At 45.8% G+C, this 14,971-nt stretch overlaps 1 protein-coding gene across 6 annotated transcripts in view; it reads right to left on the bottom strand.

Moving 5' to 3' along the window:
* The window catches only part of Elmod3 (ELMO domain containing 3), a 42,292-nt gene that overhangs the window by 8,967 nt on the left and 18,354 nt on the right, over nt 1-14,971 (bottom strand). For all 6 annotated transcript variants that reach the window (XM_087907129.1, XM_087907128.1, XM_087907132.1 and 3 more), the window contains 5 exons: nt 14,380-14,448; nt 13,735-13,826; nt 9,364-9,487; nt 9,065-9,187; nt 6,416-6,546 (listed from right to left, as the gene is read on the bottom strand). In XM_087907129.1, coding sequence (XP_087763255.1) covers nt 6,416-6,546; nt 9,065-9,187; nt 9,364-9,487; nt 13,735-13,826; nt 14,380-14,448 — 539 coding nt within the window. The remainder of the gene's footprint in view (nt 1-6,415; nt 6,547-9,064; nt 9,188-9,363; nt 9,488-13,734; nt 13,827-14,379; nt 14,449-14,971) is intronic.

Here is a 14,971-nt window from a genome sequence, read left to right as displayed (position 1 = left end):
GAAAAGAGCTAGGCAAGCACTCTACCAACTGAGCTGTATCCCCAAACCTCTAACTTTGATTTCTATGTTATTAGATAATATTTTCCACTTGCAACTTTTCTGTACATTTGAAATTTCATGAGAATAACTACTTGTCATGAATGGTGGCTCACACCTGTAATCCTAGCACTTGGAATGCTGAAGCAGGAGGATCGCTATGTATTTAAGGGCAATCGGGAGAACCCATAAGTTCTGAGACAGTCTGAACAACAGAGTGAAATGCTGACTCAAAAATTAAGAATGAAACAACACAGAACAAGGGCTGGAAAAGTGGATCCGTGGTAAAGAGCACTGCCTGCTTTTGAAAAGGACTGGAGTTTGGCTCCCAGCACCCCTGTCAGGCAGCTCACAACCACCTGTAAACTCTAGCTCCAGGGGAGCCATGCCCTCTTCTGACCTCCACGGGTACCTGCCCACATGTGCACAGACACACAAATACACATAAATAAAATAAAATCTTAAAAATAAAAAAGCAAAATAAAAAAACAGGAAAACATACACACAAACACGCACGCACGCGCGCGCGCGCACACACAAACACGCACGCGCGCGCACACACACATACACAAACACGCACGCGCGCGCGCGCGCACACACACACACAAACACGTGGCTCCAAATGACTAAAATCTCAACTCACAATCACCCTTCTTGGCTTCCCTTTGCCACAAAATCCTCTGAAAGCTGAATCTATATTTATTGTCTTAATCCAAGTCAAGACTCTGCCTCTGACATTGGCTGGAAACGTCCCAGCTGCGGTTCCCAGTGACAACCCGGCAGACCTTAGGTCTCACAGGCCAGCACCATCTGACCCCAGGCCACGGCCCACACTGCATCCTCCTTCCCGTGACTTCTGTCTCCCGGGCTCCCGCCTTCTCCCCCGCCCCCATCTCCTGCTCATGTGACGTTGGACGCGCTGTCATTCGTGTTCGGAGTATCTCACGTCACCTTGGTAACTGACAGCGGCTCTGCCAGCGCCAAACTCTCGAGTCGCTTGCAGGGCTTCGTGCGACACCCACAGACGGCCTGGGAAGGGCGCTGGGATGCTTCTCCTCCCCCCATCATCCTCCTTCTCCCCTCTTCTCTTTCATTTCCTCCCCTCTTCTCGTTTCCTCCCCTCTTCTCTTTTCTAGCTAAATAGCACAGGCTTGCCTTGAACTTGCTATGAGCCCAGGCTGGTGTGCAACTCACTACAGGTCTACGGTGGTGCTGGGGATCGAGCCTGTTAGCTAAGTGCTCTTTCCCAGCAACATTTCCAACTCCGGGAAGTTTCAATGTGAGGCCTTGAGCTCCTGCCTTGGCCTCAAGTGCTGGCATTACTGTCACGTGTCACCACACAAAGCTCAGAATGTGCACTTATTTAAATTTTTATGTGTGTTGTGCTTTGCTTGCACGTAGGTCTGTGTACTGTGCACTCCTGGTCTTGAGGAGGGCAGAAGGAAAGTGTCAGATGCCCTAGAACTGGAGTTCTAGACCACTGTGAACCACCATGTGGGTGCTGAGAACCAAGCTTGGGCTCTCTAGAAGAGCAGGGTTCCTCTGCGTAGCCCTGGCTGTCCTGGAACACCTCTGTAGACCAGGCTGGCCTCAAACTCAGACACTCTCCTGCCTCTGCCTCCCATGTGTTGGGTTTAAGGGTGTGTGCAACCACCGCCTAGTTTAGTCAGTGGTCAGTGTTCTTAACTACTGAGCCACTTCTCCAGTCCCTACTCCTACTTTTCCTTTATGGTACTTTTTTTTTTTTTTTTGAGACAGGGTCTAACTATGTAGTCATAGATGACCTGGAACTCAGTCTGTAGACCAGGCTGGCCTCAAATTCACAGAGATCTGCCTGCCTCTGCCTCCAGAGATTAAAGGCGTTCTCCATCACATCTTTTTTTTTCCTAGTTGTTCTTAGTTGTTTTTTTTTTTTAAGTCACTAACGTCTTCCTTGTCCAAAGCCTAACCTTGTGTCCATTCCATCAAAACCCACACTGCTTCTACTCTCCTTATTTTATTTCAGCTCTTCTGGAATCCCCTGTCCCCCGCCCCCCACTGCCCACCCCAGCTAGGCTGGTCCTAAGGGACCTCCCTGGGAACCGTCCTTCACTGTGCTACTCGAGCTTTGTGACGCAGGGACAGACCTGGAGTCCACCACGTGCCTGACGGACCTGACACCATCTGGCCGGCCGTGTTCCTTCTGCTCACCCCGCACACTCCCTTTCCTGTGACCTTCGCTTCTGCTGGGCCCTCTGCCTGGAACGCCAGGCACCCTAGGCGTCGGCTTGGCTAACATGACACACCCTCCCAGACTCAGTTCATCAGTTTATCTCCTGACTCCTCCACTCAACACCACCCCCACCTTACCTGCCCCCTTTCCTCTGCTCTGGGATTCATTTAGAATATCAGTTTGTCGTCTTTGCTGTCTGTCCTCCTAGTCTGCTTTGTTCTCTGACATCCCAAGCACCATGAAGAATAAGTAGTGGGGGGCAGTGTGGAAGAGATCTTTGTTCACCGAATGAATGAATTTCTAGCCCCAGGAGTTTGGGTAGACAAATGGAAGGAAGCAGGCCACATCTGTTTTCTTGGAGTCAATACTATTTTTCACTACATGCGAAAACTACCAGACCTATCCCCAAAGGGCAGGAGAGAATAAGGGGTTATCAAAGCCATTACTGGGCTGATAGTTAAGACTATGGGTCACCCCAAAACTAACCCTGTCCCTTCAGAGTTTAAAGAAGCTACCAGCACCGGAAGCAGCAACCCCTTTGTGCATACGATCATAGACAACTGAATATTCCCAGTGGGCCAGCTAACTCTCATGACGGTTACTGCTGACAAATGGCCAGTGTCTGGAGTCACCTGGGATATGGGCCCTTGGGCACGCTAACGACAGATGATCTTCATCATGTTGCTGACATGGAGACATGCATCTCAACTGTGGGCAGCCCCATTCCCTAGGCAGGGGATCTGGAACCATATGAACCGGACAGAGTGAGCCGCCCACTTAGCATTCCTGCAGTTATTGTCCAGTTTCTTGACTGTGGTGCAATGTGACCAGCTGCCTCCCAAAGCTCCTGCGGCTGTGACTCCCTGGCATTGGTGCACTAGAACATCAAACTAGGAGCAGAAACAAACCCTTCCTTAGAAGGCAGAAGAGGCAGATCTTTGAGTTTGTGGCCAGCCTGGTCTGTAAAGTGAGTTTCAGAATAGCTAGGGCTACATAAAGGAACCCTGTCTTGAAGAACCAACCAATCAACCAATCAACCAACCAACCAAATAAACAATCTTTCCTTCCTTCTTTCCTTCCTTTCTTCTTTCCTTCCTTCCTTCCTTTCTCCTTCCTCAATTCTTGCCAGCATACTCTGCCACAGCAACGGAAAGAACTAAGCACAAGTCTTCATGATTTCTCTGCAGCAGATTGGTGTGGGAGGTCCTTCTGTCTATGTATTGCTTTTATTGGTTAATAAATAAAGAACTTCTTTGCGCCTATGGCTAGGGCAGAACAGAACTAGGTGGGGAAAGCTAGGCTGTATTCTGGGAGAAGAAGGGCAGAATCAGAGAGAAGCCATGGAGCTACCAGAGACAGATGCTGGAAACTTTACCGGGTAAGCCATAGCTACATAGCGATATACAGATTACTAGAAATGGGTTAAAATAATGTAAGAGTTAGCCAATAAGAAGCTAGAGTTAATGAGTCAAGCAGTGATTTAATTAATACAGTTTCTGTGTGATTATTTCGGGTCTAAGCTAGTTGGGTGGCCAGAAATCAACAAGCAGCCTCTTGCCCCCTCCTCCAACAGATTGGCACTAATGTAGCCAACTAAAATCCACTTAAAACCCGAGAGAGTTTGAAAAGGAATTCTAGACACAAAAATACAGAATTTAACACAGCTTCTTGCTGTCCGCTGGTGGTGTGCCGCACCTCCCTTAAGAGAAGTTTTCCTGATTCAGCCATGACATTTTTGAAATGCTGGCTTTCTGAGACTTGCTGCCAGTGTGACCTCTGGCTCTTTTGGGAGACAGAATATTTGGATGAGGTTTGTAAGCAGACTGCTGCAGCTTAATGGTGACATGGACTGCCTGTGTACCTGAGAATGGGGCTGCGTGCATGGCTCTCAGAGGCGCGAGTGGCTCCACCATGATGGACTGAGCAGGAAAGCAGGTAGTACTGTATATACCATAGTAATGGTGCAGCTTGAGTTTTAAGAAGTGCTTAGCATTTTAAGAAGTGCTCCTGGACAGTAAAAAATTACAGATATATAATAGGATAGATTCAGACATAAATGACCTCTAAATGGGTCACAGTGTTGCATAAATGCATATAGGCTTGGAAGGGAGAAGAAAAAGAGTAAAAAGAATCATAAAATAAAGTTAATGCTTTAAAAAAATGGAAAAGTCTTTAAAAAGACAGTACAGATAGTCATAGATTAAAACGAGTAAAGGAAAATAAGCCACGTAATAATGGAAAATTCACAGAGAGCCTGGATTATGTATATTATTGTGTTATCTTTGAATTTTTTGACTGTGAATGAGCTAAGTACAGAGAGGCATTTCATTGTATGGGCTGCTAAGCTAAACCAGCATGTATATTATAAAGGTATCATGACTTCCAAATTTGGGTCTAAGGATATGTTGCTTTGGAAAAGAGGTTCTTTTCTTGTTTCCACAGAGGGTGAGAACCTATGGATTGCTTCCAGACTGGTGTGGTTTGATGGAACAAGACCCCTGATGGCCGCCATGAACACCTCCCCAAAATTACTACGCCCAACAATTAGCAAGAAGCAGTATGAAAAAAACTATGCCCATATACCCAAATATTGTCTATAAATATTTGTTTACATTTAAAAGGGGATATGATATAGATATAAATAATTTGCATTGGTATGGATCTTGGTTTATTGATACAAATTTAAAGTCAATTTTGTTATATGTATTTCTGGTCTTGATTAAGGTATTGTGTTTGTGTAGCTCATTTAAAAATGTAATGTATAATTAAGAAATATAAGTTAACAGAAAAAATAAGTTAATAGTTCATCTATAATAGTCAAGCTTGTAGTCATGTTAGTTAGATTTTCTAGATCTATAGAGATATATTTCAGTTAGATAGGTATTCTTCAAATCTTTCAGAGATCTTCAGAATATGGCATTTAAAATGTTTTAATAACTTAGAACTTTTCATGACAATGAGACACATCTGCTCCTGGCAGGACCATGCTACTTCAAGAAGAAGATGGGCATTGAAGAGGCTCCTTATGGAGTTGGTTAGTAATATGGGCAAGAAACTGCTCTTTCCTGGACTGCTTGATAAACTGGACGTGCGGGACCCACAGAAAAATAACTGCTGAATTTGACTAAAGGTGAGATGGTCCTTTGGGGTTCCTGTTACATGAAAGAGTCTGCCAGATGTTCTGCAGGACACAGAAGAAAGTTACCGACAAACTGCTAATATAGGTGGAACTGTCTTTAAAATTTCCTGCTTCATGGGAAAGTCTGTCAGATACTATGGGCCTGTAGGCTGAAGATGGATGCCCCAACAGTACAGAAGAACTTTGGGTGACTGTCCAGGTAGCAAGGTGTCTCTATCAATTCTAGAGTTTTGGAAGTTGCTTACAATGCACTTCCTGTTTACTTAGGTAATATTATATCCTTCTGGAGTCTTTGATGGAGTTGAAGAATAGATAGGTAGTTATAGTTTTTCTTAGTTATGATAAAAGACAAAGTAAATAAAAATATTGTAACTGTAATTCTTGTTTGATAACTGTTTTGTTTTATGTAATTTTACTATGTTAAAGCCTTCCTTTTTGTTTAAACAGAAAAGGGGAAATAGTGTGGAGGGTCCTTCTGTCTATGTGTTGCTTTTATTGGTTAATGAATAAAGAACTGCTTGGAGCCTATGGCAAAGGTAGAACAGAACTATGCTGGGAGAAGGAAGACAGAGTCAGAGAGAAGCCATGGAGCCACTGCCAGAGACAAATGCTGGAAACTTTACCTGGTAAGCTACAGCCATATGGCGATATACAGATTACTAGAAGTGGGTTAAATTAATATAAGAGTTAGCCAATAAGAAGCTAAAACTAATGGACCAAGCAATGATTTAATTAATACAGTTTCTGTGTAATTATTTCGGGTCTAAGCTAGTTGGGTGGCCAGAAACCAATAAGCAGCCTCTTGCCCCCTCCTCCAACAGCAGATGAGGAAATCAACACTCTGAGAGGCTGAATGATTTGCTAAAGACTCCCAGCTAATGAATGGTGGAGCTCAGATTCTAAAGCATCTGACAGAGAAGCCACTCCTGGCTCATCTCCACCATCCTGATGCTGAACTACGCAGTCTTCCTGGCTGCTCGGGTTCTCATTCCCCAGCCTTCTCCTCTGTCTTCCCCCCAGAATCCTACCTGGATGTGGTGATGAGACAGGCGGAAGATCTCCTGGGCCATCAGCAATGTCTTTGAGTCCATTACCAGATACAGCAGATGCAGGAGGGCAAGGAAGCCTGCCCCTCTCAGGTCTGTAGCTGGATTTGCTCCTGTGGCAGAAACCAGGGTGTGACCGTGAGTGAGGGTGGACCCTGGATCCCTTGAGCTCCCAGGACACGGCTTGGTAACTGCCCTGGCACTGACCCTGCACAGCCCCTTTCCAGACACACTCGTGATGGGCTCTACGGGACCAAAGCAGCCTGTCCTCCGGCACTTTGGACTGCCCTGGGCTCTACGGGACCAAAGGAGCCCGTCCTCCGGCACTCGGGACAGCCCTGGGCTCTATGGGACCAAAGGAGCCCGTCCTCCGGCACTCGGGACAGCCCTGGGCTCTACGGGACCAAAGGAGCCCGTCCTCCGGCACTCGGGACAGCCCTGGCAGCGCTCTTCTGTTCCCACAGCCTTCTGTAGTCATTTCCCCACACAACTACCAGCAAGGTTTTCACCAAGACAGGTGCTGGGGTGTAGCTTAGCAGGCAGAGTGATTGCCTGCCATACACGGGACCCTGGGTTCCATCTCTAGCAAGGTATAAACTGGACATGTTTGTCAACCTGCCTGCTATCCCAGCACCTGAGAGGTAGAGGCAGGAGGCTGAGACATTCAAGGTCATCCTTGTCTGCAGAGAAAGTTCAAGGCCGACAGAGAGACCGGAAAGGCAAAAAGAGGAAGAAAGACTAAAGCTGACACAGGCCTGTCCTTTCTCCTGTATCTCTACCATGTTAGGACACAGTGAGAAGGCCCCACCGAGGGCATTCTGAAGCCATGCTCGTCAGACTTCACAGTCATCAGAACCTCGAGCCACATCAGCTTCTAATTTCTACACATTACCCAGTCTTGAGTATTTAGTGACAGCAACAGAAAATAGACTGAGAGCAGAAAAAAAAAGGCCCCAGAAAAGCTGACTCTCTCTAGCCAAAGGGATGGGAGAGGGGCGGCTAGCAAGGCAGATCTAACCTGCTCTAACCAAACACTATGGAGATACATGCAGCCCCAGTGAGGGCTCACGTTTCTTCCCTTGTCCGACTGAACCCAGGAACCCTTAGCTGCATTAAAGAAAGCCAGGTGAGGAGCTCAGCCTTTACGCTGTAAGGAGCCCCTCCCCCCACACCCCTTCAGTGGAGGGGACACGGGAGAATAGTAACAGAGTCCTCCCAGCTAGTGGTGTTTGTGGAAGATGAACTCAATATTTGGGCTTTCACCCAGTGAGTGATGTCGGTCCTTACTCCCTGACCCAGTAGTGGAGGAGGCCTGTGAGAAGAGACGGGATAGACAAGGCCCAGACCCTTAACACATTGCCCAGAGTGCCCAGGGACAACTGAACATACACTGTAGCAAAAACAAGGATAATCTATCTCACCTTGAACAACATTTGAGGTAAGGCAGATGCTCCAAGTACCTGAGGGATTAGAATAATCCCCGCTTCCAAAGATGTCCATACTTTAAACCTCTGAATGTAGGAACACACTACGTGATAAAGGAGATGAAGATGCCAGCAAAATCAAGGCTGCTATCAGCAGAGAGGGAAGAGTCTTGGGGTACCTGGGTGGACTCGGTGCACATGAGAGGGGTCCAGGAGATTGTCTCCTGGGTCCCCCACAATGAAGTCAGCACTGCTGACCTCTGGGTCCTCTCACTGAGTCCTATCAGACTGGCCATAGAACTACAAGATAACAGAGCCATGCTTGTTCTGAGTCACTCTATTATGGCTGAGACATGGTCACGTGGAGTCCAAGCTGGCCTCTAACCTGTTATGTACCTGAGCATGACCTTAAAATTCTGATCCACTGCCTCCATTTCTCCAGTACTGAAAGTGTAGGTGTATTAAACTGTATCTTCTTTTTTTGGGGAGGGGGCATTCAAGACAGGGTTTCTCTATGTAGCCTTGGCTGTTCTGGAACTCACTCTATAGACCAGGTTGGCCTCAAACCCACAGAGATCTGCCTGCCTCTGCCTCCTGAGTGCTGAGATCAAAGGCGTGCACCACCACTGCCCAGCACAATATGGTTTTTTATTCTTTACAAATGTAATGATGAGATTTGGGGAAAAAACAGTATAGAGCTGTGGATGCAGCTCAGTGAACAGACCGCTTATCTTACCTGTAAAAAAGCCCTGGGCCAAATGTTCAGTTCTATATAAACGGGTTGGTGGGACTACCAACCAGGGAGGGGGAAGCAGAAGGATCAAAATCCAAGGTCATGCTCAGCTATAGTCTGAGCACAAGAGTTCTGAGATCAGGCTAGGCTATAACCTGTCTCAAAAAAAAAAAAAAAGTATAATTCAAAGGCAAGGGAAGTAATTGTTTCAATTTAAAATAGCTAGAATACATTTTCATTTAAAAAGAGGAAAGAACACAACCAGATTCAAATAATATTCCGTATACCCCATCTCACACCACAAAGGTATTTCCTAACAGATGGGAGAGCTCCAAGGGACATTCCTATGTGCTGCCCCTAGGGCCCTTGCCTCTTCTGGACCCTCCTAGATGTTTCTCCTCACTCAAGATGACCTGTCCTCTGGAATCCGGAATCAATCGGACAAGGAAAGCAAGACAGGCGCTTTTCTCTCACCCTGAAAGCCCAGGTCTTCCCAGTGGTCTCCATGAAGGGCACAGTCGAACTTGGAGCCAGTTAGCTTCTTGTAGATGGTCCGCAGCACTCGGCCATGCATTGGGTCTTGGCTGTCCAGGCCACCTGCTCCAAAACACACATACCCTTTCTGCTAGGCTGTCCCCAGGGAGAAACCAGTGCTCCCTGGAGAATGGGGAATTGGACTAAGTTCAAGACAAGCTACCAACATGCCTGTGTTCATGGCAATCTGAATAGGCAAAAGCCTCACCGTGTGCCTTGGAGCTGCCCCTAGCACTCACACTGAGCAATGGTGAGGACCAAGTCTCTTTCTTCCCGAAGGTCCTGGTGCAGCTTTGGTGGCCCAAAGAGGCAATGCCGGAGGGCGGCGAGCCCAGTCCTTCGAATAGTTGGCTGGATTCTTTTCTGGGAAGAAAAGCACAGGCAAGCTATTAAAACTTTTATCAAGCAGAGACTGCCCCCTCAGCTAGTGTTTGGGCCAGGAAGGAGTCAGAAGTCACTAAGACTGCAGAGACAGGCACTTTCAGCTCCCAGACCCTTGGCAAGGTGTCCTTAGGTGTAGACATCCCAGGCAGTTCTCTCCATTTGGTCTTCTGGACTTTTTCAGAACTAGCTATTGACAATCAGGGAGGCTTAGCTGTGGCCACAGGGAATCTCAGATATGTCCAGGTAAAAGCCAGCTAGTAATCTCAGCAAGGCTGTCTACCCTTCATATGGCTATATGAGTTAGATGTTCCTTCTAAACTACATCATGCTGGCTCCCCAAAGTCAGGGCACCACTGCCTGCCTTACCAAGTGCTGGGTTTGGCATCTTCTGGCCTTCTGTACCAGTGATCCAGGCTTCAGACTGACTACTCAAGCCCACATTCCCCTAGTGTGCTTATTCCCCTAATACTCCTTTTCCAGCCCCACTTTAGTGTCGGTGTATGTACTCATGATGTGTGTGAGGGCCATACATGTCATGACTCGTGTGTGGAGATCAGGTCTCTTCCCACCTTTCAGTGGGTTCTGGAGATCAATCTCAGGCCATGCAGCTTGTAAGGCAAGAGCCTTTACCCAGTGAGTCCTCTTATTGCCCCACACAACCTTTTCTTCCTTCCTTCCTTCCTTCCTTCCTTCCTTCCTTCCTTCCTTCCTTCCTTCCTTCTTTTTTTTCCCCCCAAGACAGGGTTTCTGTATGTAACAGCTCTAGCTGTCTTGGAACTCACTCTGTAGACCAGGCAGTCCTCACACTCAGTGATCTGCCTGCCTCTGCCTGCTGAGTGCTGGGTACCACTGCCCACCTGTTACACAACTTTTGTAAGGCAAAGTTTCTCTCTATGTAGCTCAAGCTGGCCTTGAATTTATGATAGTTTCCTGCCTCAGCCTCTTAAGTGCTAGAATTACAAATATATGCCACCATACTTAGTACTGACATTTTTTAAAAAAAAAATATTTTATGTATATGAGTGCTTTGCTAAATGAATGTCTGTGCACCATGTGGGTTCCTGGTGCCTGGGTTGGTCAGAAAAGGATATCAAATCCCCTGGCTTGAAGTAATGGACGGTTGTGAGCTGACATGTAGGTTTTGGGAATCAAACCCGAGACCTCTGCCAAAACAAGTGCTCTTAACTGCTAAGCCATCTATCTCTCCAGCCCCCAGCATCTTTCCTAAATTTCTAGATCATATTGGGTGTGGTGGTGCATGCTTCTAACGCCAATACTTGAGAGGAGAGGAAAGAGGATTGCCTCGAGTTCATTGCCAACCCTGGCAACATAGTGAGTACCAATTTAGCCAGGGCTACATAACAAGACTGTTCCAAAAGTAAATAAATTTAATGAAATTCCCAAACAGCTCCTGGCTCCTACAGGGAATATTCCTTCTTTGCCATGAATCATTAGTACCCTGTTCCTTAGACAGTCTGTCTTCCCTCCTAAGGAGCTACCTGGTCTTTGATTCCACTACTTCCCATCTCATGGAGGAAAACCCAGGAGACATCTGCACATGTTCTGAGTCACAGGGCTGCAAGAGCTCCTCAGGTTCAGTTCCACAAAGGCTGGCAGGACCCTACATGGTTTTCAAAGATGGTTCATGGGTTAATGAGAGCACTTGTTCTCCCAAAAGACCTGGGTTTGGTTCCCAGCACCAATATCACATCAGGTGGTGTTGAGGGAGGCTACATGCTCGTTTCCTGGCTGCCCAGATTCCCAAAATAATCACAAAGAATCTATATTAATTGCAATACTGTTGGCCAATACCTTAAGCTTATTTCTGGCTTATTCTTATATCTCAGATTAACCAAAATCTATTAATCTGTATATCACCACGTGGCTGTGGCTTACTGGGAAGGTTCTGGAGCATCTGTCTCCTACGGGTGGCTACATAGCTTCTCTCTGACTCTGCCTACTCTTTCTATATATATCTTTCAGCCTGGCTTTACTCTGTTAAGCCATTGGCCGGAAGCAGCTTCCTTATTAACCAATGGCAATAAAACATATTCATAGCATAATCACCTCCCACATCACCTCTTCTTTTTTGTCTAAATAAAAAACAAAACAAAACAAAATATTTAAAGAGACACAGTACAGACAGTCATAGGTCGAAAGGAGTAAAAAAAGCGAAGCCATGTAAATATAAAATAGATAGAGTCTGGATTATGTGTATTATTGTGTTTCCTTTGAATTTTTGAATGTGAAGGTGCTAAGTACAAAGAGACATTTCATTGTATGGGCTGCTAAGCTAAACCAATACACACACACACACACACACACACACACACACACACAAAAGGTATCTTGACTTCAAAATTTGGGTCTAAGGATTTGTTGCTTTGAAAAAGAGGTTCTTTTTTTCCACAGAGGATGAGAACCTGTGGACTCCTTCCAGACTAATGTGGTTTTATGGACCAAAACCCCCCAAAAAGGTTGCAGTAAACACCCCCCAAAATTACTTTGCCAAACAAAAAGTAGGAAGCAGTTTGGAGAGAACTATACCCAAATTCCCAAATAATTGTTTATAAATGTTTGTTTACATTTAAAGGGGGATATGCTATAGAGATTTGTATAGAAGTTGGTTTATTGATACAAATTTAAGATCAATTTTGTTATATATATATATATTATAAATGCTCTTGATTAAGGTATTGTGTTTGTATAGCTCATTTAAAATGTAATGTATAATTAAGAAATATAGGTTAATAGAGAGTCACCTATAATAGTCAAGCTTGTAGTCATGTTAGTTAGGTTTTCTAGATGTACAGAGTTATATGTCAGATGGATAGGTATTCTTGAGATCTTTCAAAGACTACAGAATATGGCATTTAAAATGTTTTAAGAACTTAGGACTTTTCATGACATAAGATTCATCTGCTCCTGGCAGCACCAATCTACTTCAAGAGGATGATGGGCATTGAAGAGGCCCCTTATGGAGTTTGCTAGCCATTTGGGCAAAAACCTGCTCTTGTCTGGTCTGCTTGATGGTTTCTGTATAAACTGGACATGCAGGACTCACAGAAAAATGACTGCTGAACTTGCCTAAAGGTGAGACCATCCTTCAGGGTTCCTGCTTCATTAAAGAACTGCCAGACATTCTGAGGACACAGAAAAAAGTGACTGACAAACTGCCAATGTAGGTGGAACTGTCTTTGAAATCTCCTGCTTCACCGAAAAGTCTGCCAGACACTATGGTCCTGTAGGCTGAAGATGGGTGTCCCAATGTTACAGAAGAATTTTGGGTGACTGTCCAGGTAGCAAGATGTCTCTGTCAATTCTAGTTGCTTACAATGCACTTCCTGTTAACTTAGGTAATATTATATCCTTCTGGAGTCTTTGATGGAGTTGAAGAATAGAAGTTATAATTATAGCTTTCTTTAGCTATGATAAAAGATAAATAAGTTATAAATATTGTAACTGTAATTCTTGCTTTATACCTGTTTTGTTATATGTAATTTTACTATGTTAAAACCTTCCTTTTTATTTAAACAGAAAAGGGGAAATGGTGTGGGAAGTCCCTTCTGTATATGTGTTGCTTTTATTGGTTAATAAAGAAGCTACTTTTGGTCAATGGGGCTTAACAGAACATAGACAGGCTGGAAGAGATATATATATATATATAGAGAGAGAGTAGGTGGAATCAATGAGAAGCCATGTAGCCACCCACTGGAGACAGACATGCCGGAAACTTGCCAGTAAGCCACAGTCACATGGCGATACACAGATTAATAGAAATGGGTTAATTTAAGATGTAAGGTTAGCCAATAAGAAGCTAGAGCTAATAGGCCAAGCAGTGATTTAAGTAATACAGTTTCTCTGTGATTATTTTTGGTCTGGGAAGCCGGGAAGAAATGAATAGTCTCCTCTTACAAGGTGGCTCACAACCACCTGTTCCAGAGGACCTAACAGCTTCTGGTCACCACAAAGAATCTGCACACACATAATCTATTAGTCAGCCATGGGTGCTTAGCTTGGAGCACATGCTGTAGCTGGCCTTAAGTATGAGACAACCCTCTTGCCTGAGTTCCTCTAATGCTGGGATTATAGATGGAAGCCACCAAATCTGATTCTTTTGCTACTTGAGATCCTGTACCCCAAGATTTCTTAGGTGAGAAAAGATCAGTGTCCAGAAAGTTTAGAAAACAGCTGCATGCTGGACACCAATACTTCCCTACAGCCACCTTGAAGGAGGAGAGGTCCAGGGTCTGAAAGTGCTGCAGAGCCTCGCTGAAGGAGATGAGCTGGCCAGGCTGCTGGGAGCTGATCCCACTCTCTAGGTAAAAAGAGAAGACACCTGAGGATTTGGGATAGTAGTTATCCTGACAGCAAATACCCACTGATGGACAACTGGTTGTCACCTCTAAACCAAGCACTGGCTACCAACTTGTCACCAGCAACACAGGTGTCACACACAGAGAGGTGTGACATTTCTCCTGGGCTTGGTGAAGCTCGGGAGAGACCCAGATAATCTCTACCCTTCTACAGCTCCATCTAAACCTGTCAGTATAGGACTTGAGGCAATTCTTCCCAGCCTTCAGAGACTGCCAGCAGATGGCAGCTACAGGGTCCCTCATTCTCTGCCCCCTTCCCTGCCCCCTTCAGGGGCTAACCCTGACCAAGACTCTCTCTTCTCCCCTTAGTGGCAATGGCAGCCTTGTGCTGTGGCGTTCCTTCCCTACTTCATGTAGTAGGCTATCTTCTCAGGATCTGTGGAAGGGACTTTATTCTGTGTCACACAGCTAAAATGGGACCAGGCATGGACTAAACGTCTATGCCCGGTCACTGCTGACCGCATGGGATCCTGATGACGGCTGTGCTGGACTTACCTGTGTCTGGATGGATGGTGTCCACCACCTCCCATTCTTCCTGGGCTCTGAGCACCTCCAGGTTTACAACTGCAACAGCGAGAAAAGGAGGCTCTGTGAGATCTGAGTCTGGAAGGCTGTTCTCCCAGGGCCCTTCCCTCCAAACCACAGCTGTCCTTCAAATGGCCTTCAGGAGGCAGTAAGCGTTAGATCAGGTTGTCATGTCCAAATCCTGGTGGCTTCGTTAGAGACACCAGGAAGATAAAAAGAAGTGCGTAGACATTGCAGAGCCAGAGAAAACGGTCACGGTGAGCATCATGGTCACAGGGATCCCCAGGGAGGCCAAAGGGTACGGGGAGCATCACATCCACAGGGATCTCCAGGGCACCCAAACGGTACAGGGAATACCACATCCACAGGATCCCCAGGGAGGCCTCAGCACAGGAGCAGAGGGCAAAGGAATAGAGTTGTCCAGAGAAAGCTGAAGGAACAATCTTTAAAGTCATTTTGGGCTTGGGATGTGGCTTATGTGGTAGAGTGCTTGCCTAACACACATAAAGCCCTTGGTTCAGTCCCTAATACTGCACACACCAGGTATGGGGGTGTGTGGGTG

This window comes from Myodes glareolus, chromosome 6 (assembly GCF_982192425.1).
Source record: "Myodes glareolus chromosome 6, mMyoGla1.1, whole genome shotgun sequence".
Lineage (NCBI taxonomy): Eukaryota > Metazoa > Chordata > Mammalia > Rodentia > Cricetidae > Myodes > Myodes glareolus.
This window is presented reverse-complemented; position numbering and strand designations above follow the sequence as displayed.